This window comes from Drosophila suzukii, chromosome 3 (genome assembly GCF_043229965.1).
Source record: "Drosophila suzukii chromosome 3, CBGP_Dsuzu_IsoJpt1.0, whole genome shotgun sequence".
NCBI classification, from domain to species: domain Eukaryota; kingdom Metazoa; phylum Arthropoda; class Insecta; order Diptera; family Drosophilidae; genus Drosophila; species Drosophila suzukii.
Genome location: NC_092082.1, coordinates 55,517,641 through 55,540,436, shown reverse-complemented (window position 1 = coordinate 55,540,436; position 22,796 = coordinate 55,517,641). Strand labels below are relative to the sequence as shown.

The following is a 22,796-nucleotide window of genomic DNA, read 5'->3' as shown; positions in this document are numbered from 1 at the left end:
ATATTACGGATCCCTTAAGTCTTATTATAGGTAACTGGAAAATAAAATTCTCCGGTAGATCGTCGATGAGCGTCGATAACTTCTGTAGGGGTACATCGTATCGTATTTTTAGTTTAGTTATAGAAATTTAGTCCGTTAAAATTGATTTTAACATTTAAAACATTTTAGTATTAACATTTTCAAAAAAAATTCATATTGTATTTTTTACTCAAGAAGTAAAAATTATATAGTCGGATATTTTTCGGTTTAGAAAGGGTATAGGTATGGGTATGGTATAGAGAAAACAAAAGAAATCAGGTAAACGGGTGAGAAGAAGACTTGGTGTATTCTGTTTGAGTGATTGCAAGAAAAGCATCCATTGTAATTGTGCGCAGCAGAGTTACTTAAATCGTTTCTTTAAGTTAATATAATAAAGTCAGTTAAGTGCTACATTAAGTTTTAGATGTTTTGCATTGATCTTAGTTTAAAGTACGTAAATTTTGAAGGTATTCAATTGAAAAGCAATGGAAATCATGTGCATCGTCTATACATACATATGTATGTATGTACATGAGAAGCGACTTTGCAGGGCGGCGTAGAAAAAATAACTAATAGGCATGTACATTTTAAATATGTTTATGTTTAAATGCAATATTGTTTATTGTTAGATATACATACTTATTAATTTTGTTTTCACGCTGACACAGCCTCTACACATATACACGCTTTCGCATGTACATACATAACAATACATTTAAGTTACAATTTTTATTCTTGCATTAAAACTGTAGGAGTCTCAGTTTTGGGCGGTTTTTGGGCGTTAGAGTGGGCGTGGCACATTGCTGAAACAAACTTGCGCTGCGCAGGAATCTCAGGAATCTGCATGCCTAAAACCAGTATTGTAGCTCCTATAGTTTCCGAGATCTCAGCGTTCATACGGACAGTAACAGACGGACAGAGACACAGACGGTCAGACGGACAGACGGACATGGCTAGATCGACTCAGCTAGAGATCCTGATCAAGAATATCGGAAACGTTTCCTTCTGCCTGTTACATAATTTCCGACGAATCTAGTTTACCCTTTTACTCTACAAGTAACGGGTATAAGAAAAACAATAATATTGTTTTATAAAAATAAATTATTTGATTATAGTAAAATTAAGTAAATTAAATTTTCTTTTAATGCTATGCTTACGTATTATACATTTGTATTAAAATATAATTTTTTTGTTAAGTTATAGAAATTTAGTCCGTTAAAATTGATTTTAACATTTAAAACATTTTAGTATTAAGATTTTTAAAAAAATTCATATTGTATTTTTTACTCAAGAAGTAAAAATTATATAGTCGGATATTTTTCGGTCTAGAAAGGGTATAGGTGGTATAGAGAAAACATAAGAAATCAGGTAAACGGGTGAGAAGAAGACTTGGTGTATTCTGTTTGAGTGATTGCAAGAAAAGCATCCATTGTAATTGTGCGCAGCAGAGTTACTTTAATCGTTTCTTTAAGTTAATATAACAAAGTCAGGTAAGTGCTACATTAAGTTTAAGATGTTGTGCATTGATCTTAGTTTAAAGTACGTAAATTTTGAAGGTATTCAATGGGTTCCGTTAGCCGAAAGGGGATGATGAAATGGTTTGTGCCAAAGAAAATCCCGCAAAGGGTTTATACACAGTTCTAAAAGGTAAATATACTAATTGTCGCATGTCTAATTTGAGCCCGATAGTTAAGTCAGTATTTAATCGATAGGAATTGGTATTGTGCCCTGATGGAGCAATTGGGCACACTAGAATATGGAGCACTCGTTGAATTGTTGATAGTCATGGAGTGTGGGAGGTTATACTGCGGTTAGAAACTGTTATATTTTAAGCCATTGTAATTAAATTTGTAATCTCCCACAGAATAAAATGTATACTATGCCATACAGTCCTACATTCAAGCGTTGCCCTTGCTTGTTGTGGATCGGGTTCGTGTATATTGTAGGCAGCTCCCATTTTTGTTTCGACAGTGGTCTTTTATTAGCAGGAAGGCGGACTGCCGTGGATCCTAACCTACAGTCTGGCGTACTGTGTTGAGGTAGGACTGACTTGGCGACTTGCGCTTATGGCTTTGGAACGCGCTTGTCCGTGTACATAGAAAACCCGACCGAGTGGACCAGCGGACTGCACTGGAACGCACATTGGCGTTGGACACCGCTTGGAGCGGATTAATTCGATCACCCGGAGAATTCCATCGGACCCCAGGCGTGGGTCGCATTTGGCGCAGGCAGCGCAGTCCATATTTGGACGCAACTGGCGTCACTGGATACGTCGTGGGATAAGTGCCTGGAGGAAGATGATGCAGCTTTCCCCCAGAAGGAGTCCTCGTCTGAACGATGGACAGGAAAACGTGAGTGCGACGGCGCAAACAGATACCAGTGTTTTGGTTCCGCAGCGTTTGGCGGCAGAGGCAGTGGAGCCCCGGCGCCATCCAGCCAGTCGGCAAGTATAGGTGCCACCAACATGGGCTCTGGGCAATCGCAGAGCAGGAAACCCAAGGTGCCGACCTCTTGGAGAGGATCGCCGAGCTGGAGAAGGATTTAGAGCGCTTGCGGCGCAAATACGGATCGCGCTGATCCCGCTATATCGGGTGCCGTGAGTGCGAGCCAGCCGCCATTTGCAACCGGCTTGTTCGTACCTAACCCAACAAGTGTGGCATCAGTGAGACCGCCATCTTGGAGCGGATCTCAAACGGTACCGTGTACAGTTACAGAGAACTGGACGACGAGAAGCAGCTACGCGTCACAAGGGTTTCAGCGCATGGTTCGGAGCCATATAGTGAAGTGGCTGGCGGAACATTAGGAGGAGTGTCGTCTCTCGGAGTCGGTGGATGGACGACGGCCCTCGGAGGAAATGGAAGCTGGGCACCGCGAAGGCTTCCCGAGCTGCCTACGTTCGGAGGAAAGTCGGAGGATTGGCCCATCTTTTACTGCGCGTTTACGGAGACGACGCGGGCGTCCAACTGTACGGATCTGGAGATTAATCAGAGGTTACTAAAAGCGTTAAAGGATGAAGCGCGTGAGACAGTAAAGTCGCTATTGATTCACCCAAGCAATGTGAATGCAGTAGTGGAGCAGCTGCGTTTTAGATATGGCCGATCGGAGCAGCTTATACGCAGTCAGCTCAACAGCATCCGAGATGTGCCTTCAATATCGGAGCACAGTCTGGGAAAGCTTGTCACATATGCCACGCATATGAGTAACTTTGCGGTCAGCGAAGGCAGAGCAGCATTTGGGTAACCCAACCCTGATGGAAGACCTTGTGGCCAAACTCCCAACAAGCAAACGAGTGGACTGGGCAAGGCATGCTGTTACAATCAAGCCCTTTCCAAGTATTGTGGATTTTAGTTCGTGGCTGACGGACTATGCGAACGTGGTCTGCGTGGTAGCAGATATTAGTGGATCTGGAAAGGAGGCGAGGCGTCGAGTGCTTCATGCTAGCATCGACCGGGATCAGGAAGAGCAACAGGAAAATTGCCAAAGAAGTTGCCCAATTTGTGAAAGGCAACATGCAGTCTTGGACTGCCAACGGTTTATTGGAGCCGCGCCTACAGAGAGGTTGAGGCTAGCCAGAAGACACCGACTATGTTTTATGTGTCTGAGGATCGGGCACATGACGGGATCCTGCACTGCGACAGGAGAGTGCCCTCTTAATGGATGCTGGAGGAAGCATCATCGACTTCTGCAGGGAGCGGACAACGGCTTCAGGAGACCGCCACAGCGAGGCGGCAATTAGAGAAGCAACGATCGGGACCAACGGGCGTTTGGACCAAGGCAAGGCGTACGAGTGGATGAAGGAACATTGTCATCAGCGGATGCTCAACCGACGCCGGAAACGAATTTAAGCTTTGTCGACGAGGACAGAGAACGACTACTGTTCCGTGTACTGCCGGTGACGCTATACGGAGGTGGGAAGCAGGTGGATACATACGCCCTGCTGAATGAAGGTTCTTCGGTGACGATGGTCGACAACGAGCAGTGAGCGAGAGGCAAATACGCGGCTAACGCTTTTCGTCGGGTCTGTTTTTCAGCGCGGTACTCAGATGAGCTAAGGAAATACCAGAAAAATACCAGATTTCTCGAGTGAATTTTCGATGAACGCCATTAGCCGCGGCCCAAAGAATAAGAAATTTCATCTTTGGCGGTGTTCGTGCAATGGCGATGTGGAAACTAAAAATTAAAAATGGAAGGAAAACACCAAAATCGAATGCGGGAGCTCAGTGCAGATGAAATAGAACGCCAAATTCAAGCTTATGCCCTTTATTGTGGGATTTCACCGACAGGAAGCAATTCCACAAAAGGGGAAAATTCCCAGAATAGTTGAAGTGCTGGAGGAGATCCACTAGAGAATCCCAGTGGGACGGAACATGCCGAGTGGGACTTCGATCTCTACATGGACGTCCTGCTGGGCGCGTCCTTGCAAAGAAAGTAAGATCTGGCCAAAAGAATTTGGTCGCGTTGTACTAATAGAAGTATCCACCAGTAATACGATCCACGACGACCTTTCCATTAGGACTCCGGACACCACCACCACCAGCTACTTGGCAGCTTAAGCGGAGCTGGAGGACACGCTGGCTTCTATAGGGAGGAGGAAAACAGAGCGCCCGCTAAGGAACAGTTGGAGAAGCCATAGCCAGCCACTGCCAGGATCCTGGGCGACTTCCTGCGGCATCAGCGGATCAACCCCGTTCCCAATCCGGCTCCCACTTCCTCAAGGTCCAATATGCCTATTGAGACTCTGAGCTGGACTGCGGTGGAGCGGGAAAGATGGTCTAGCATCCGTGGGACGAGAAGGAAGCTTTAAACTACTAATTTACATAAATAAAAACATTCGTTGAACATTCGATTTATTTTTATTTTAATTTCTTTGTGTACCAGCAGACTCCTTTTTAAATTTAAATTTCAAACCCAACTGCTTGACAGTAAGACCATGCTATATGCATTGCGGGTGAACTTTGAAAACTTCGGTCACACTACAAAGAATAAGATTTTTCGACTAGTGAAACTCTATGTCCGTCAAATTAGCGTCGGTGACTTAGCGGCGCTGGCGGAACGGTGGAATCTTTGTTTTTCTCGGCTTTTTGGGGCCGAATCGAAAAATATTAAATGCAGAATTGTTTAGAATAAAAATATCTATCGATCTAGATAGTTTGCAAACATATCCGTCTTCTAGAAATTTATTAAAAATCTATTTAAAAAATCGGGTCCCCACAATTTCGTCTATTGCTCCCCTCACAGAGGTTGTACCAATATGCACGGTAAACCTGGTTATTGGGCGTTAATTCAAGTTTCTTGTCAGAAAATATCATTAAGCGAAAGCCGTCAGTTTTTGAGAAAATAGCTTAACAGTGAAGGCACCTCGGATTTTCCCCATACAAAAAAGGGGGGCAAATAGTAAATCGCACAGGGCTCCACTCTCAGACGTTGTACCAACATGCACGGTATATTGGCAGATTGGGGATCGCCTAAAGCAAGTTCAGTGCAAAAATCATAACGATAAAGCCGTCAGTTTTTGAGAAAATCGCTTTACAGTGGGGGAAGATAAATAATTAAAAGAAGTGGTGCCAGATTAAAATTTGAACCAGTAAGTTCCAAGACATGAACCACTATGTAAAAAATGTATTCAGGACACTAACCATATGGCAAAAAATTATGTTTCGACGCTACCTCTATTTTCAATTAATTTGACTTTCACAGACGTTGTACCAACATGCACGGTACCACGTTGGAAAGGAAATTCATTTTACTAATTAACAAATGTGGTTCGGCAAACGAAAAGCCGTCAGTTTTTGAGAAAAAAGCATAATGCGTGGTTTGCATCTCATTTGTAACAAAATTGTTCACCCTGTTCTAAGCTCCCAAGACACTAACCATATGGGAAAAAAATAATGTTTCGACGCTATCTCTATTTTCAATTAATTTGACTTTCACAGACGTTGTACCAACATGCACGGTACCACGTTGGAAAGGAAATTCATTTTACTAATTAACAAATGTGGTTCGGCAAACGAAAAGCCGTCAGTTTTTGAGAAAAAAGCATAATGCGAGGTTTGCATCTCATTTGTAACAAAATTGTTCACCCTGTTCTAAGCTCCCAAGACACTAACCATATGGGAAAAAAATAATGTTCGACGCTATCTCTATTTTCAATTAATTTGACTTTCACAGACGTTGTACCAACATGCACGGTACCACGTTGGAAAGGAAATTCATTTTACTAATTAACAAATGTGGTTCGGCAAACGAAAAGCCGTCAGTTTTTGAGAAAAACGCATAGTGCGTTGTGGGCATCTCATTTTTACCAAAATTTTAGCTAGGAACACATTAACCTGCTGTTTCCCACCGATTTTCATTAAAAATTTTTTTTTTATAAAATACACTAGTAAAATAAAAAAAAAAGTCCGATAAAATCGGACTTGTGTTAAAGAATATTTTTAATGAATTAAAGACATGCCTGATCAATTTGATATATTATTTATTGAAATAGTAGTTTACTATTTTACTAGAAATTCACATTTTAAGAGTTTCAGTAAAATATATTAATTATTTCTTCTCCAGCCCTCGTGCATTTGAAGGAGCTGCCCTTGCGCTCTGGCAACGTCTTGGCGCCATAATACATAAAAACGAAATTATGTTTAATAATATTTTCAACGAAATAAAGACATACCTTCGATTATACTCGCACACCTGATCAATTTGATGTATTATTTATTAAAATCGGGTCAGTAGTTTATTAGAAATTCCCATTTTAAGAGTTTTAGTAAAATATATTAATTATTTCTTCTCCAGGCCTCGTGCATTCGTTTTTATCGAAGTATCGATATAGGGTATCGATATAAGGTTAATGTGTTCCTAGCTAAAATTTTGGTAAAAATGAGATGCCCACAACGCACTATGCGTTTTTCTCAAAAACTGACGGCTTTTCGTTTGCCGAACCACATTTGTTAATTAGTAAAATGAATTTCCTTTCCAACGTGGTACCGTGCATGTTGGTACAACGTCTGTGAAAGTCAAATTAATTGAAAATAGAGATAGCGTCGAACATTATTTTTTTCCCATATGGTTAGTGTCTTGGGAGCTTAGAACAGGGTGAACAATTTTGTTACAAATGAGATGCAAACCTCGCATTATGCTTTTTTCTCAAAAACTGACGGCTTTTCGTTTGCCGAACCACATTTGTTAATTAGTAAAATGAATTTCCTTTCCAACGTGGTACCGTGCATGTTGGTACAATGTCTGTGAAAGTCAAATTAATTGAAAATAGAGATAGCGTCGAAACATTATTTTTTTCCCATATGGTTAGTGTCTTGGGAGCTTAGAACAGGGTGAACAATTTTGTTACAAATGAGATGCAAACCACGCATTATGCTTTTTTCTCAAAAACTGACGGCTTTTCGTTTGCCGAACCACATTTGTTAATTAGTAAAATGAATTTCCTTTCCAACGTGGTACCGTGCATGTTGGTACAACGTCTGTGAAAGTCAAATTAATTGAAAATAGAGGTAGCGTCGAAACATAATTTTTTGCCATATGGTTAGTGTCCTGAATACATTTTTTACATAGTGGTTCATGTCTTGGAACTTACTGGTTCAAATTTTAATCTGGCACCACTTCTTTTAATTATTTATCTTCCCCCACTGTAAAGCGATTTTCTCAAAAACTGACGGCTTTATCGTTATGATTTTTGCACTGAACTTGCTTTAGGCGATCCCCAATCTGCCAATATACCGTGCATGTTGGTACAACGTCGGAGAGTGGAGCCCTGTGCAATTTACTATTTGCCCCCCTTTTTTGTATGGGGAAAATCCGAGGTGCCTTCACTGTTAAGCTATTTTCTCAAAAACTGACGGCTTTCGCTTAATGATATTTTCTGACAAGAAACTTGAATTAACGCCCAATAACCAGGTTTACCGTGCATATTGGTACAACCTCTGTGAGGGGAGCAATAGACGAAATTGTGGGGACCCGATTTTTTAAATAGATTTTTAATAAATTTCTAGAAGACGGATATGTTTGCAAACTATCTAGATCGATAGATATTTTTATTCTAAACAATTCTGCATTTAATATTTTTCGATTCGGCCCCAAAAAGCCGAGAAAAACAAAAAATAAAAATTGGCCCCATGTTCCAGATTCCACCGTTCCGCCAGCGCCGCTAAGTCACCGACGCTAATTTGACGGACATTGAAACTCTTAGCCGATCTGATTACTAGGCTTAAATATACAAATTGTCGCATGTCTAATTTGAGCCCGATAGTTAAGTCAGTATTTAATCGATAGGAGTTGGTATTGTGCCCTGATGGAGCAATTGGGCACACTAGAATATGCCGCACTCGTTGAATTGTTGAAAGTCATGGAGTGTGGGAGGTTATACTGCGGTTAGAAACTGTTACATTTTAAGCCATTGTAATTAAATTTGTAATCTCCCGCAGAATAAAATGTATACTATGCCTTACAGTCCTAAATTCAAGCGTTGCCCTTGCTTGTTGTGGATCGGGTTCGTGTATACTGTAGGCCGTGGATCCTAATCTACAGTCAGGCGTACTGTGTAGGACTGACTTGGCGACTTGCGCTTATGGCTTTGGCATTTGGCGGTCATTAGCTAGAGAGTTGCCGGAACGCGCTTGGCCATATTTGGACGCAACTGGCGTCACTGGATACGTCGTGGGATAAATGCCTGCAGGAAGATGATACAGCTTTCCTCCAGAAGGAGTCCTCGTCTGAACGATGGACAGGAAAACGTGAGTGCGACGGCGCAAACAGATACCAGTGTTTTGGTTCCGCAGCGTTTGGCGGCCGAGGCAGTGGAGCCCCGGCGCCATCCAGCCAGTCGGCAAGTATAGGTGCCACCAACATGGGCTCTAGGCAATCGCAGAGCAGGAAACCCAAGGTGCCGACCTCTTGGAGAGGATCGCCGAGCTGGAGAAGGATTTGGAGCGCGCTTGTGGCGCAAATACGGATCGCGCTGATCCCGCTATATCGAGTGCCGTGAGTGCGAGCCAGCCGCCATTTGCAACCGGCTTGTTCGTACCTAACTCAACAAGTGTGGCATCAGTGAGACCGCCATCTTGGAGCGGATCTCAAACGGTACCGTGTACAGTTACAGAGAACTGCACGACGAGAAGCAGCTACGCGTCACAAGGGTTTCAGCGCATGGTTCGGAGCCATATAGTGAAGTGGCTGGCGGAACATTAGGAGGAGTGTCGTCTCTCGGAGTCGGTGGATGGACGACGGCCCTCGGAGGAAATGGAAGCTGGGCACCACGAAAGCTTCCCGAGCTGCCTACGTTCGGAGGAAAGTCGGAGGATTGGCCCATCTTCTACTGCGCGTTTACGGAGACGACGCGGGCGTCCAACTGTACGGATCTGGAGATTAATCAGAGGTTACTAAAAGCGTTAAAGGATGAAGCGCGTGAGACAGTAAAGTCGCTATTGATTCACCCAAGCAATGTGAATGCAGTAGTGGAGCAGCTGCGTTTTAGATATGGCCGATCGGAGCAGCTTATACGCAGTCAGCTCAACAGCATCCGAGATGTGCCTTCAATATCGGAGCACAGTCTGGGAAAGCTTGTCACATATGCCACGCATATGAGTAACTTTGCGGTCAGCGAAGGCAGAGCAGCATTTGGGTAACCCAACCCTGATGGAAGACCTTGTGGCCAAACTCCCAACAAGCAAACGAGTGGACTGGGCAAGGCATGCTGTTACAATCAAGCCCTTTCCAAGTATTGTGGATTTTAGTTCGTGGCTGACGGACTATGCGAACGTGGTCTGCGTGGTAGCAGATATTGGTGGATCTGGAAAGGAGGCGAGACGTCGAGTCCTTCATGCTAGCATCGACCGGGATCAGGAAGAGCAACAGGAAAATTGCCAAAGAAGTTGCCCAATTTGTGAAAGGCAACATGCAGTCTTGGACTGCCAACGGTTTATTGGATATACAATGGTTTGGAGGTATAGCCACCAGGGAGCCTACTAGCGTGGTACATCTGCAAATTAGTGGATCAGGCAAGTCCACCGACATGTACTGAGAAATGTGTATGCCGTTTCGAATTTGAGTTTGCCGATGCAGAGCTTGCGTCGACAAGATGTGAGGAGCGTATACAAGGACGCTCGACTTCCGATGAAGCCCTAGTAGAACGCAGTACCGAAGCTGCTGATTGGACTGGATCATGGCCTTTTAGGATTGCCATTGAGGACAAGACGGTTTGCCAAAGAAGGACCGTATTCGGCCGCAACCGAACTAGGATGGGCTGTTTGTAGTAGGTTAAGTGCCTTGCTATAAGTATGACTAAGTGTAACTTTGCTATGAATAGATATATGTAAGTATAACTCTTTGGTGTAACTGTATACCAACAAGTATTTGAATGTAACGGCTAGCTGTTTAATAGTCATTAGCATCTAAAAGTATCTCCTGTTGTAAAGTGGACAACCTGGCAACTGTGCTAAAATGTTAAGTATCGATATTGATCCCAACCAACTTCAAGTAATCGAAAGTAAAGCCGACGCTATGTTAAACAGGCCAATTACGAACATAATAAATGTTGTAATAAATATAGCAGTTTATACTTCTATATTACGGATCCCTTAAGTCTTATTATAGGTAACTGCAAAATAAAATTCTCTGGTAGATCGTCGATGAGCGTCGATAACTTCTGTAGGGGTACATCGTATCGTATTTTTAGTTTAGTTATAGAAATTTAGTCCGTTAAAATTGATTTTAACATTTAAAACATTTTAGTATTAACATTTTCAAAAAAAATTCATATTGTATTTTTTACTCAAGAAGTAAAAATTATATAGTCGGATATTTTTCGGTTTAGAAAGGATATAGGTGGTGTCTTGCATCATATGGAGTTGCCTTGTTAACGACTACCCCACACGCGTAGGTCCGAAGAGAGGGTGAACTTTAAGGGCGGCGTGCGCCGGGTGGCGCTCGATTGGTGCGATCGGGGCGATCGTTTTATTCTGTTAACAATTCAAATCAGCCTCATACATTTCAAACTAACTTAATCTTACCGCAGTGTGCCCTCCTACGATTCACAAGACAATGAAAAGCACAATTTATGGCGGCATCCATTAAACCGATATCAGTAGGCCCGCACTTCAAGGGCCAAGAAATCCATACGAGATCGGATAAATTAACAAATACTAGATTTCTCTTACAATACTTAGTTTACCTATCGATTACAATGTTCGACCGTCGACATCCCCGACCCCGTGAAGAACCGCTTCACTCAAATCCAAAACTGCAAGTTTTGAGACGGGCCGCAACATTGTCCGAGATAGGCCATTGTCGTTCACGCGCACGGTAGCGCGTCTGACGACTCCATCAGCTCCGCTGTAGACCTCCTCCACGATTCCCTTGCGCCACTCTCGTCTGGGCAAGGCAGGATCGCAGACGAAGACCATATCGCCCTGGCGGATGGGCTCCGTTCTCCGGCACCACTTCTCGCGGCGCACAAGCGTAGGCAGGTACTCCAGGACCCACCTCCTCCAGAAACGGTCTCGCAGCATGCGAGCAATCCTCCACTGCTTTCGCATAGAACCCTCCTTGGGCAGCTCCGCATCCAATCCAGGCGTATTCGGCAGGTTAGCTGCTCCCTTGAGCAGATCATTTGGCGTCAACGGCGCCTCTTGGTCCGCATCCACCGGCAAGTGGGTGAGCGGACGCGAGTTGACTACATTCTCCGCCTCGATCAGGAAACTCTCCAACACATGATCCCTCGGCGCAACTTCCTTCAGGGTATGGCGCAGCACTCGTTTGACGCACTGCACCATCCGCTCCCATACTCCGCCCTCAGACGGGTTCGATGGGCAATTGAAATCCCATTCAATGCTTCTGCTGGACAACTCACTCTGTATCCTCTCCGTCTCGAACACGTCTCCAAATCGCTTGGCCTCCCTGTCAGCTCCCACGAAGTTCTTGCCGTTATCACTCCGCAGTCTATGTACTGGTCCTCTACGGCAGACGAAGTTCCTCATCGCTATTATGCAGGAATCCGTCGACAGGTCATGAGCCAACTCCAGATGAATCGCCCTTGTCGTCAAGCATGTGAACAAGGCGACCCAACGCTTCTCTCTGTGACGGGATACAGTCACCAGCAGTGGCCCAAAGTAGTCCAATCCGGTGTACTTGAATGGCCATCCTCCCGCTTCCAGTCGATCTTCTGGTAGGGGTCCCATTATCGGCGGCATCGGCCGCGTTCGCTGCAACTTGCACTCGTTGCACGACGAGATTACTTCCTTCAGCACTCGTCTCATCTTCGTGACCCAGAATCTCGTCCGAATCTGAGCAATCGTCGCATCCACGTTTTGATGCTTCATCTGGGCATGAAAGTGCCTCACAATCAATTCCGTAAGACTGTGCCTTTGTGACAGTATTACAGGCCTCCTCGCACTGTACGGCATGCACAGCGCGGCATCAACTCTGTCATAAACTCGCAGAACTCCATGTTCATCCACGTAAGGCGCCAGACCTCGAATCTCACTCGAGCTGGCGACGTCCTTTCCGCATTTCGCCGACCTCATCTCGTCGGGGAACGACTCCAACTGGGCCTGTCTGACTAACAGGTTCTCCGCGGCCTCACACTCCGATGCAGTGAGTCCGTACTCCTCGATCTTGCTTCTCTGCTTGCGACACCAACGCGCAAACCTCAAGACCCATGCTGTGGTCCTCACCAGGCGACTGAAGCTCGAGAATCTCTGGAACGGAATGGCAAATTCATCCGCGGCCACCAATGCAAACTCACCGGGCATCTCCTCTTCATCAGGCGCATCTGGAACACGCTTAGTTCCCTCCTCAGGCGCATCTGTAACACGCTTAGTTCCCTCCTCAGGCGCATCTGGAACACGCTTAGTTCCCTCCTCAGGCGCCGGCCAGCCGCTCGCTGGCTGCCTTAAAAATGCGGGTCCACTTAGCCAACGTGATTCCGGGCTAAGGTCCGCCTTATTCTGCGACCGCGTCGCATCATCCGCTGCGTTGTCAGCTGTAGGTACCCACCTCCACTGGGAAACCTTCGACGACTCCAAAATCTCCGCCACTCGGTTGCCAACAAACTGCTTGTACCGGCGGTGGGTGCTGCCGATCCATCTCAGCACCGTCTTTGAGTCCGTCCACAACACCGTCTCGCTGATGTCCACACTGTGCTCCTCCTGGACAGTGTTCATCAGTCTGGTTCCAAGAACCGCTGCCTGCAGCTCCAACCTTGGGATCGACATCGTTCTCATCGGCGCGCACTTCGTCTTTGCGCACACGAAGCTAACCATCACGTTGTCATCCTCGTACGTATCCGGGTCTCGATCGTCGTTGCCATCTCTCCAAAGGAATCGTTGGGAACATCGATCCTCGGGTCGGATCAGCACTTGGTGGAACATCTCCTTGATGTCACCGCAGACTCCGACTGCTCCTTCCCTGAAGTGGAAGAGCACGGCTGGCAAGGGCTTTTAATGCTGAGGCCCCTTGTCCAGCTCCGAATTTAGCGAGGTTCCTCCAACCTTGGCTGCAGCATCGAACACAAGCCGGACCTTACCGGGCTTGTTCGGGTTTTCGACACCAAAATGTGGCAAATACCATAGCCGGTCGCTCGTCACCGCGACCTCATCCTGCTGCAGCTTCCTCGCATATCCTTTGGATACGTAATCCTTGATGATACGATCGTATTCCAGCGCCAACTGCCCGTTGCGCTTCAACTTCTTCTCCACATTGATCAGCCGTCTGTGCGCCATCTCATAGCTCCGTGGCAGCACAGCGTAGTCGTCCTTCCAGAGTAATCCCGTCTGGTAGCGACGCCCCACTTTCACCGTGGTATCTTCGAGGGTCCTTTGTGCCCGCGCGTCATCGCTGCCTGCGACCTGTGGCGCGAGCTTCACACCAAAGCTTTCCATCTCGAAGTAGTCCTCCACCATCTTTTCCATCGTATCATCCATTGACACGGCTAGAAGGCAGGACCTCGGTGACGGCGTAGTCGATTGCCCACTTACTGGCCCAAACACAACCCATCCAAGCTCGGTTGCGGCCGCATACGGTCCCTCTCTGGCAAACCGCCTCGTCCTAAGTGGCAATCCCAAATGTCCATGGTCCAGTCCGATGAGCAACTTAGGCACCACGTTGATGTAGGGCTTCATCGGCAGACGCGCATCCTTATGCACGCCCTGGACATCTCGTCGACCTAACGTCTGCATTGGCAGACTCAGGCTCGAAACGGAGTACACGTTCATTAAAGCGTGGCGAGTGGACTTCCCAGCTCCACTTATCTCTAGGCTCACCACGTTGCTGGGCTCTCTGCTGGCCCTTCCTCCAAACCATTGTATATTCAGCTGTCGATGTACGCCTCGCACTCCCAGATCCCTCCGTAGCTCGTCATCGATCATCGTGACGGAGGATCCTTCATCCAAGAGCGCGTATGTATCCACCTGGCGACCAGCTCCGTACAGCGTTACTGGCAGTATACGGAACAAAAGTCGGCCTCCTTCGGCGTCAACGCAGTTTAAGTTCCTCTGCACGGGCGCCTCCGCTGGCTGCGGGGCCCTTATCTCCAGGCTGTTTCTGGGGACAGCCGACTGTAGGCTCCCCTCGTGGTCCCTGTAACCACCTCGTGGCGAAGACCTCCTGTCCGGGCCGCGTCTGGAAACTGCTGACTGCTGGTTTCCTCCGTTGTGGCTCCTGAAGCCGCCTCGCTGCGCCGGCCATCTTCGCTCCTCGTCCGCGCCATGTAGCAGACGGTGATGCAATCTGCGGCATCCGTTGATCTGGCACTCGCCATGTACATCGCAGGTTCTGGTCGTATGTCCACTCCGTAAGCATGTGAAGCAGAGCCGGTGCCTCCTCACCATGCTCCACCTACCCGGTGGCGAAGCTCCAATGAACTCCCTGCAGCTCGTCGCAGCATGTTGCCCTCCACAAATTAGACAACCTCCATGCCGATCATCCTGTTGATCGCATCCGTTCTGGTCGACGCTCGCATGTAGAACTCGACGCCTCGGCTCCTTTCCCTCGACGTCCAAAACCGTACACACGACGTTTGCGTACTCCTGCGGCCACACGCTGAAGTGCGCCACAGTGGGAAAGGGCTCGATCGATGCAGCGTGCCTGGCCCAGTCTACTCGCTTGCTCGTAGGAAGCTTTGCCACAAGCTCCTCCATTAGCGTTGGGTTCCGCAGGTGCTGCTCCGCCTTCGCTGACTGCAAGAAGGCCGTGAGGTTACTCACTCGGGTTGCGAAGGGAACGATCCTCGCCAGGTGCTGCTCCGAAATCGGCGGCACCTCTCGCACGCTGTTCAGCTGGCTGCGTATAAGCTGCTCCGGTCGGCCGAACCTAAAGCGCAGCTGCTCCATCACGGCGCTGACGTTCCCAGGGTGAATCAGCAGCGACTTCACTGTCTCGCGTGCTTCATCCTTCAGCGCCTTCAACAACCTCTGGTTGTTCTCCAAGTCTGTGCAGTTGTATGCTTGGGTCGTCTCCACAAACGCACAGTTAAAGATCGGCCACTCCTCGGGCTGCCCTCCAAATGCAGGCAGCTCCGGAAGCTTCCTTGGCCCGTACACTCTTTGGGATTCATTCGGCGTTATCGGGGCGTAGGACCCAACAAATGGCGATGCTGTTGCCACGTTGTGGGTGCTCCCGCCCGGTAGCACGAATCCATGCGCTGTCTGCGCAACACTTGTAGCACACAGTGGCTCCACAAAATGATTGCTAGTCGTTAGCAATGGCGGTCCACTCCAAGATGGCGGCAGCGTGCAGGCCGCACTGCTCGCACCGACACCGCTATGTGGGACCGGCCCGACCCCGTTAGTTGAGGCCTCACCGTTAGATGTGGCTAATGGCGGTCCGCTCCAAGATGGCGGCCGCCCCGACGCTCCACTGATGGCGCCATCTGCGCTTGGGCCAACTGCGATTGGCGCGCAATTGGCGGTGCTCACACTGTTCAGGGCTTTAACCTGCTTTAGCTCCTCCTCCAACGCCGCAGTCCTTTTCAAAAGGTCCGACGTGAGGGACTGGTTCGTCTCCGGCTCTGATCCCGCAGCTGTGACAGCAGTACTCCTCGGTTGGGACGCTACTGTAGTCACCGTAGTGGCTGGGCTAGAAATGGCCGCCGCCGAGGTTATGTTCACTCGCGGCCGGTTTTCTGCTCCACTACTCACTGGCTGCTGATCCGCTCGCGTTGCTGTAGGGGTGGCTTCCCCTCCTCTCAGCCGGGAGCTCCTCTTCGGGGAATGCTGCATCCTAACAGGTCGAAATACGGCGCTGCCTCAGCGCTCTCCAAAATGGCGGCACCTGTGCCTTCTGGCCGCTGGCTGCGGCAGGCGATGCTTGACGCTCCTTGCGTCTTCTGGCCCGCTGTCTGCGGACCCCGTGCTTGGCGCTCCTTGCGCCTCCTGACCGCTGTCTGCGGTCTCCTTAACTGACGCGGCCTGCGTCTCCCTGTCGCTGACTGCGACTCCGTCCGTACCCAGTGTTCGGCGCTGTCTGCGCCCGTCTATGTCGCTGCCTGCGACTCCTCTACTGGTACGGGAATTGCTCCTGGCAACTCTCTAGCTGGTCGTCAAGCCGTCCTCCAGCGCAAGTTGCCCTCACAGTCTCCCTAGGACTGCGAATAAAAGGAGTTGTCTTGCATCATATGGAGTTGCCTTGTTAACGACTACCCCACACGCGTAGGTCCGAAGAGAGGGTGAACTTTAAGGGCGGCGTGCGCCGGGTGGCGCTCGATTGGTGCGATCGGGGCGATCGTTTTATTCTGTTAACAATTCAAATTAGCCTCATACATTTCAAACTAACTTAATCTTACCGCAGTGTGCCCTCCTACGATTCACAAGACAATGAAAAGCACAATTTATGGCGGCATCCATTAAACCGATATCAGTAGGCCCGCACTTCAAGGGCCAAGAAATCCATACGAGATCGGATAAATTAACAAATACTAGATTTCTCTTACAATACTTAGTTTACCTATCGATTACAATGTTCGACCGTCGACATCCCCGACCCCGTGAAGAACCGCTTCACTCAAATCCAAAACTGCAAGTTTTGAGACGGGCCGCAACATTGTCCGAGATAGGCCATTGTCGTTCACGCGCACGGTAGCGCGTCTGACGACTCCATCAGCTCCGCTGTAGACCTCCTCCACGATTCCCTTGCGCCACTCTCGTCTGGGCAAGGCAGGATCGCAGACGAAGACCATATCGCCCTGGCGGATGGGCTCCGTTCTCCGGCACCACTTCTCGCGGCGCACAAGCGTAGGCAGGTACTCCAGGACCCACCTCCTCCAGAAACGGTCTCGCAGCATGCGAGCAATCCTCCACTGCTTTCGCATAGAACCCTCCTTGGGCAGCTCCGCATCCAATCCAGGCGTATTCGGCAGGTTAGCTGCTCCCTTGAGCAGATCATTTGGCGTCAACGGCGCCTCTTGGTCCGCATCCACCGGCAAGTGGGTGAGCGGACGCGAGTTGACTACATTCTCCGCCTCGATCAGGAAACTCTCCAACACATGATCCCTCGGCGCAACTTCCTTCAGGGTATGGCGCAGCACTCGTTTGACGCACTGCACCATCCGCTCCCATACTCCGCCCTCAGACGGGTTCGATGGGCAATTGAAATCCCATTCAATGCTTCTGCTGGACAACTCACTCTGTATCCTCTCCGTCTCGAACACGTCTCCAAATCGCTTGGCCTCCCTGTCAGCTCCCACGAAGTTCTTGCCGTTATCACTCCGCAGTCTATGTACTGGTCCTCTACGGCAGACGAAGTTCCTCATCGCTATTATGCAGGAATCCGTCGACAGGTCATGAGCCAACTCCAGATGAATCGCCCTTGTCGTCAAGCATGTGAACAAGGCGACCCAACGCTTCTCTCTGTGACGGGATACAGTCACCAGCAGTGGCCCAAAGTAGTCCAATCCGGTGTACTTGAATGGCCATCCTCCCGCTTCCAGTCGATCTTCTGGTAGGGGTCCCATTATCGGCGGCATCGGCCGCGTTCGCTGCAACTTGCACTCGTTGCACGACGAGATTACTTCCTTCAGCACTCGTCTCATCTTCGTGACCCAGAATCTCGTCCGAATCTGAGCAATCGTCGCATCCACGTTTTGATGCTTCATCTGGGCATGAAAGTGCCTCACAATCAATTCCGTAAGACTGTGCCTTTGTGACAGTATTACAGGCCTCCTCGCACTGTACGGCATGCACAGCGCGGCATCAACTCTGTCATAAACTCGCAGAACTCCATGTTCATCCACGTAAGGCGCCAGACCTCGAATCTCACTCGAGCTGGCGACGTCCTTTCCGCATTTCGCCGACCTCATCTCGTCGGGGAACGACTCCAACTGGGCCTGTCTGACTAACAGGTTCTCCGCGGCCTCACACTCCGATGCAGTGAGTCCGTACTCCTCGATCTTGCTTCTCTGCTTGCGACACCAACGCGCAAACCTCAAGACCCATGCTGTGGTCCTCACCAGGCGACTGAAGCTCGAGAATCTCTGGAACGGAATGGCAAATTCATCCGCGGCCACCAATGCAAACTCACCGGGCATCTCCTCTTCATCAGGCGCATCTGGAACACGCTTAGTTCCCTCCTCAGGCGCATCTGTAACACGCTTAGTTCCCTCCTCAGGCGCATCTGGAACACGCTTAGTTCCCTCCTCAGGCGCCGGCCAGCCGCTCGCTGGCTGCCTTAAAAATGCGGGTCCACTTAGCCAACGTGATTCCGGGCTAAGGTCCGCCTTATTCTGCGACCGCGTCGCATCATCCGCTGCGTTGTCAGCTGTAGGTACCCACCTCCACTGGGAAACCTTCGACGACTCCAAAATCTCCGCCACTCGGTTGCCAACAAACTGCTTGTACCGGCGGTGGGTGCTGCCGATCCATCTCAGCACCGTCTTTGAGTCCGTCCACAACACCGTCTCGCTGATGTCCACACTGTGCTCCTCCTGGACAGTGTTCATCAGTCTGGTTCCAAGAACCGCTGCCTGCAGCTCCAACCTTGGGATCGACATCGTTCTCATCGGCGCGCACTTCGTCTTTGCGCACACGAAGCTAACCATCACGTTGTCATCCTCGTACGTATCCGGGTCTCGATCGTCGTTGCCATCTCTCCAAAGGAATCGTTGGGAACATCGATCCTCGGGTCGGATCAGCACTTGGTGGAACATCTCCTTGATGTCACCGCAGACTCCGACTGCTCCTTCCCTGAAGTGGAAGAGCACGGCTGGCAAGGGCTTTTAATGCTGAGGCCCCTTGTCCAGCTCCGAATTTAGCGAGGTTCCTCCAACCTTGGCTGCAGCATCGAACACAAGCCGGACCTTACCGGGCTTGTTCGGGTTTTCGACACCAAAATGTGGCAAATACCATAGCCGGTCGCTCGTCACCGCGACCTCATCCTGCTGCAGCTTCCTCGCATATCCTTTGGATACGTAATCCTTGATGATACGATCGTATTCCAGCGCCAACTGCCCGTTGCGCTTCAACTTCTTCTCCACATTGATCAGCCGTCTGTGCGCCATCTCATAGCTCCGTGGCAGCACAGCGTAGTCGTCCTTCCAGAGTAATCCCGTCTGGTAGCGACGCCCCACTTTCACCGTGGTATCTTCGAGGGTCCTTTGTGCCCGCGCGTCATCGCTGCCTGCGACCTGTGGCGCGAGCTTCACACCAAAGCTTTCCATCTCGAAGTAGTCCTCCACCATCTTTTCCATCGTATCATCCATTGACACGGCTAGAAGGCAGGACCTCGGTGACGGCGTAGTCGATTGCCCACTTACTGGCCCAAACACAACCCATCCAAGCTCGGTTGCGGCCGCATACGGTCCCTCTCTGGCAAACCGCCTCGTCCTAAGTGGCAATCCCAAATGTCCATGGTCCAGTCCGATGAGCAACTTAGGCACCACGTTGATGTAGGGCTTCATCGGCAGACGCGCATCCTTATGCACGCCCTGGACATCTCGTCGACCTAACGTCTGCATTGGCAGACTCAGGCTCGAAACGGAGTACACGTTCATTAAAGCGTGGCGAGTGGACTTCCCAGCTCCACTTATCTCTAGGCTCACCACGTTGCTGGGCTCTCTGCTGGCCCTTCCTCCAAACCATTGTATATTCAGCTGTCGATGTACGCCTCGCACTCCCAGATCCCTCCGTAGCTCGTCATCGATCATCGTGACGGAGGATCCTTCATCCAAGAGCGCGTATGTATCCACCTGGCGACCAGCTCCGTACAGCGTTACTGGCAGTATACGGAACAAAAGTCGGCCTCCTTCGGCGTCAACGCAGTTTAAGTTCCTCTGCACGGGCGCCTCCGCTGGCTGCGGGGCCCTTATCTCCAGGCTGTTTCTGGGGACAGCCGACTGTAGGCTCCCCTCGTGGTCCCTGTAACCACCTCGTGGCGAAGACCTCCTGTCCGGGCCGCGTCTGGAAACTGCTGACTGCTGGTTTCCTCCGTTGTGGCTCCTGAAGCCGCCTCGCTGCGCCGGCCATCTTCGCTCCTCGTCCGCGCCATGTAGCAGACGGTGATGCAATCTGCGGCATCCGTTGATCTGGCACTCGCCATGTACATCGCAGGTTCTGGTCGTATGTCCACTCCGTAAGCATGTGAAGCAGAGCCGGTGCCTCCTCACCATGCTCCACCTACCCGGTGGCGAAGCTCCAATGAACTCCCTGCAGCTCGTCGCAGCATGTTGCCCTCCACAAATTAGACAACCTCCATGCCGATCATCCTGTTGATCGCATCCGTTCTGGTCGACGCTCGCATGTAGAACTCGACGCCTCGGCTCCTTTCCCTCGACGTCCAAAACCGTACACACGACGTTTGCGTACTCCTGCGGCCACACGCTGAAGTGCGCCACAGTGGGAAAGGGCTCGATCGATGCAGCGTGCCTGGCCCAGTCTACTCGCTTGCTCGTAGGAAGCTTTGCCACAAGCTCCTCCATTAGCGTTGGGTTCCGCAGGTGCTGCTCCGCCTTCGCTGACTGCAAGAAGGCCGTGAGGTTACTCACTCGGGTTGCGAAGGGAACGATCCTCGCCAGGTGCTGCTCCGAAATCGGCGGCACCTCTCGCACGCTGTTCAGCTGGCTGCGTATAAGCTGCTCCGGTCGGCCGAACCTAAAGCGCAGCTGCTCCATCACGGCGCTGACGTTCCCAGGGTGAATCAGCAGCGACTTCACTGTCTCGCGTGCTTCATCCTTCAGCGCCTTCAACAACCTCTGGTTGTTCTCCAAGTCTGTGCAGTTGTATGCTTGGGTCGTCTCCACAAACGCACAGTTAAAGATCGGCCACTCCTCGGGCTGCCCTCCAAATGCAGGCAGCTCCGGAAGCTTCCTTGGCCCGTACACTCTTTGGGATTCATTCGGCGTTATCGGGGCGTAGGACCCAACAAATGGCGATGCTGTTGCCACGTTGTGGGTGCTCCCGCCCGGTAGCACGAATCCATGCGCTGTCTGCGCAACACTTGTAGCACACAGTGGCTCCACAAAATGATTGCTAGTCGTTAGCAATGGCGGTCCACTCCAAGATGGCGGCAGCGTGCAGGCCGCACTGCTCGCACCGACACCGCTATGTGGGACCGGCCCGACCCCGTTAGTTGAGGCCTCACCGTTAGATGTGGCTAATGGCGGTCCGCTCCAAGATGGCGGCCGCCCCGACGCTCCACTGATGGCGCCATCTGCGCTTGGGCCAACTGCGATTGGCGCGCAATTGGCGGTGCTCACACTGTTCAGGGCTTTAACCTGCTTTAGCTCCTCCTCCAACGCCGCAATCCTTTTCAAAAGGTCCGACGTGAGGGACTGGTTCGTCTCCGGCTCTGATCCCGCAGCTGTGACAGCAGTACTCCTCGGTTGGGACGCTACTGTAGTCACCGTAGTGGCTGGGCTAGAAATGGCCGCCGCCGAGGTTATGTTCACTCGCGGCCGGTTTTCTGCTCCACTACTCACTGGCTGCTGATCCGCTCGCGTTGCTGTAGGGGTGGCTTCCCCTCCTCTCAGCCGTGAGCTCCTCTTCGGGGAATGCTGCATCCTAACAGGTCGAAATACGGCGCTGCCTCAGCGCTCTCCAAAATGGCGGCACCTGTGCCTTCTGGCCGCTGGCTGCGGCAGGCGATGCTTGACGCTCCTTGCGTCTTCTGGCCCGCTGTCTGCGGACCCCGTGCTTGGCGCTCCTTGCGCCTCCTGACCGCTGTCTGCGGTCTCCTTAACTGACGCGGCCTGCGTCTCCCTGTCGCTGACTGCGACTCCGTCCGTACCCAGTGTTCGGCGCTGTCTGCGCCCGTCTATGTCGCTGCCTGCGACTCCTCTACTGGTACGGGAATTGCTCCTGGCAACTCTCTAGCTGGTCGTCAAGCCGTCCTCCAGCGCAAGTTGCCCTCACAGTCTCCCTAGGACTGCGAATAAAAGGAGTTGTCTTGCATCATATGGAGTTGCCTTGTTAACGACTACCCCACACGCGTAGGTCCGAAGAGAGGGTGAACTTTAAGGGCGGCGTGCGCCGGGTGGCGCTCGATTGGTGCGATCGGGGCGATCGTTTTATTCTGTTAACAATTCAAATTAGCCTCATACATTTCAAACTAACTTAATCTTACCGCAGTGTGCCCTCCTACGATTCACAAGACAATGAAAAGCACAATTTATGGCGGCATCCATTAAACCGATATCAGTAGGCCCGCACTTCAAGGGCCAAGAAATCCATACGAGATCGGATAAATTAACAAATACTAGATTTCTCTTACAATACTTAGTTTACCTATCGATTACAATGTTCGACCGTCGACAGGTGGTATAGAGAAAACAAAAGAAATCAGGTAAACGG

At 50.0% G+C, this 22,796-nt stretch overlaps 4 protein-coding genes and 2 long non-coding RNA genes across 9 annotated transcripts; 2 read left to right on the top strand and 4 right to left on the bottom strand.

Annotated features, from left to right (window-relative positions):
- The first annotated feature begins 1,261 nt into the window (after positions 1–1,261).
- Positions 1,262–4,859, top strand: LOC139353110 (uncharacterized). Of its 3 annotated transcripts, none has more exons than XR_011604257.1 (3): positions 1,759–1,828; positions 1,883–1,947; positions 2,007–4,859. It is a non-coding gene; the product is annotated as an uncharacterized lncRNA (long non-coding RNA). The 3 variants fall into 3 exon arrangements; XR_011604258.1 differs by having other exon boundaries at positions 1,776–1,947; positions 2,007–4,446; positions 4,502–4,859; XR_011604256.1 differs by having other exon boundaries at positions 1,262–1,947.
- Positions 4,860–8,296: 3,437 nt separating this feature from the next.
- LOC139353212 (uncharacterized) lies at positions 8,297–8,483 on the top strand. Its single transcript, XR_011604385.1, has 2 exons — positions 8,297–8,396; positions 8,451–8,483. It is a non-coding gene; the product is annotated as an uncharacterized lncRNA (long non-coding RNA).
- Positions 8,484–10,922: 2,439 nt separating this feature from the next.
- LOC139353210 (uncharacterized) lies at positions 10,923–13,391 on the bottom strand. Of its 2 annotated transcripts, none has more exons than XM_070996736.1 (2): positions 11,034–13,391; positions 10,923–10,982 (listed from the first exon to the last, which is right to left on the bottom strand). In XM_070996736.1, the coding sequence occupies exon 1, from the start codon at positions 13,389–13,391 to the stop codon at positions 11,202–11,204; it is 2,190 nt and encodes a 729-aa protein (XP_070852837.1). In that variant the 3' UTR covers positions 10,923–10,982; positions 11,034–11,201. The 2 variants fall into 2 exon arrangements, with proteins under 2 accessions (XP_070852837.1, XP_070852838.1); XM_070996737.1 differs by having other exon boundaries at positions 10,923–12,820; positions 12,887–13,391.
- A 69-nt stretch (positions 13,392–13,460) lies between these two features.
- On the bottom strand, positions 13,461–16,238 carry LOC139352847 (uncharacterized). The gene has a single exon (XM_070995485.1). It carries the CDS (start codon positions 16,236–16,238, stop codon positions 13,461–13,463), a length of 2,778 nt encoding a protein of 925 aa, XP_070851586.1.
- A 563-nt stretch (positions 16,239–16,801) lies between these two features.
- On the bottom strand, positions 16,802–19,159 carry LOC139353211 (uncharacterized). Its single transcript, XM_070996738.1, has 2 exons — positions 18,655–19,159; positions 16,802–18,588 (listed from the first exon to the last, which is right to left on the bottom strand). The coding sequence occupies exons 1-2, from the start codon at positions 19,157–19,159 to the stop codon at positions 16,970–16,972; spliced, it is 2,124 nt and encodes a 707-aa protein (XP_070852839.1). The 3' UTR covers positions 16,802–16,969.
- A 69-nt stretch (positions 19,160–19,228) lies between these two features.
- LOC139353209 (uncharacterized) lies at positions 19,229–22,737 on the bottom strand. The gene is made up of 2 exons (XM_070996735.1): positions 22,570–22,737; positions 19,229–22,518 (listed from the first exon to the last, which is right to left on the bottom strand). The coding sequence occupies exon 2, from the start codon at positions 22,004–22,006 to the stop codon at positions 19,229–19,231; it is 2,778 nt and encodes a 925-aa protein (XP_070852836.1). The 5' UTR covers positions 22,007–22,518; positions 22,570–22,737.
- Positions 22,738–22,796: the final 59 nt, after the last annotated feature.

What these genes read in the sequence shown, in the direction of transcription:
- LOC139353209 (XM_070996735.1), bottom strand. Translation starts at nt 22,006, where the DNA reads ATGCAGCATTCCCCGAAGAGGAGCTCACGGCTGAGAGGAGGGGAAGCC.
- LOC139352847 (XM_070995485.1), bottom strand. Translation starts at nt 16,238, where the DNA reads ATGCAGCATTCCCCGAAGAGGAGCTCCCGGCTGAGAGGAGGGGAAGCC.
- LOC139353210 (XM_070996736.1), bottom strand. Translation starts at nt 13,391, where the DNA reads ATGTTCCACCAAGTGCTGATCCGACCCGAGGATCGATGTTCCCAACGA.
- LOC139353211 (XM_070996738.1), bottom strand. Translation starts at nt 19,159, where the DNA reads ATGTTCCACCAAGTGCTGATCCGACCCGAGGATCGATGTTCCCAACGA. An exon ending in AGCGAGCGGCTGGCCGGCGC is followed by an intron (nt 18,589 to 18,654) that starts CTGAGGAGGGAA and finishes TTACAGATGCGC; the next exon opens with CTGAGGAGGGAACTAAGCGT.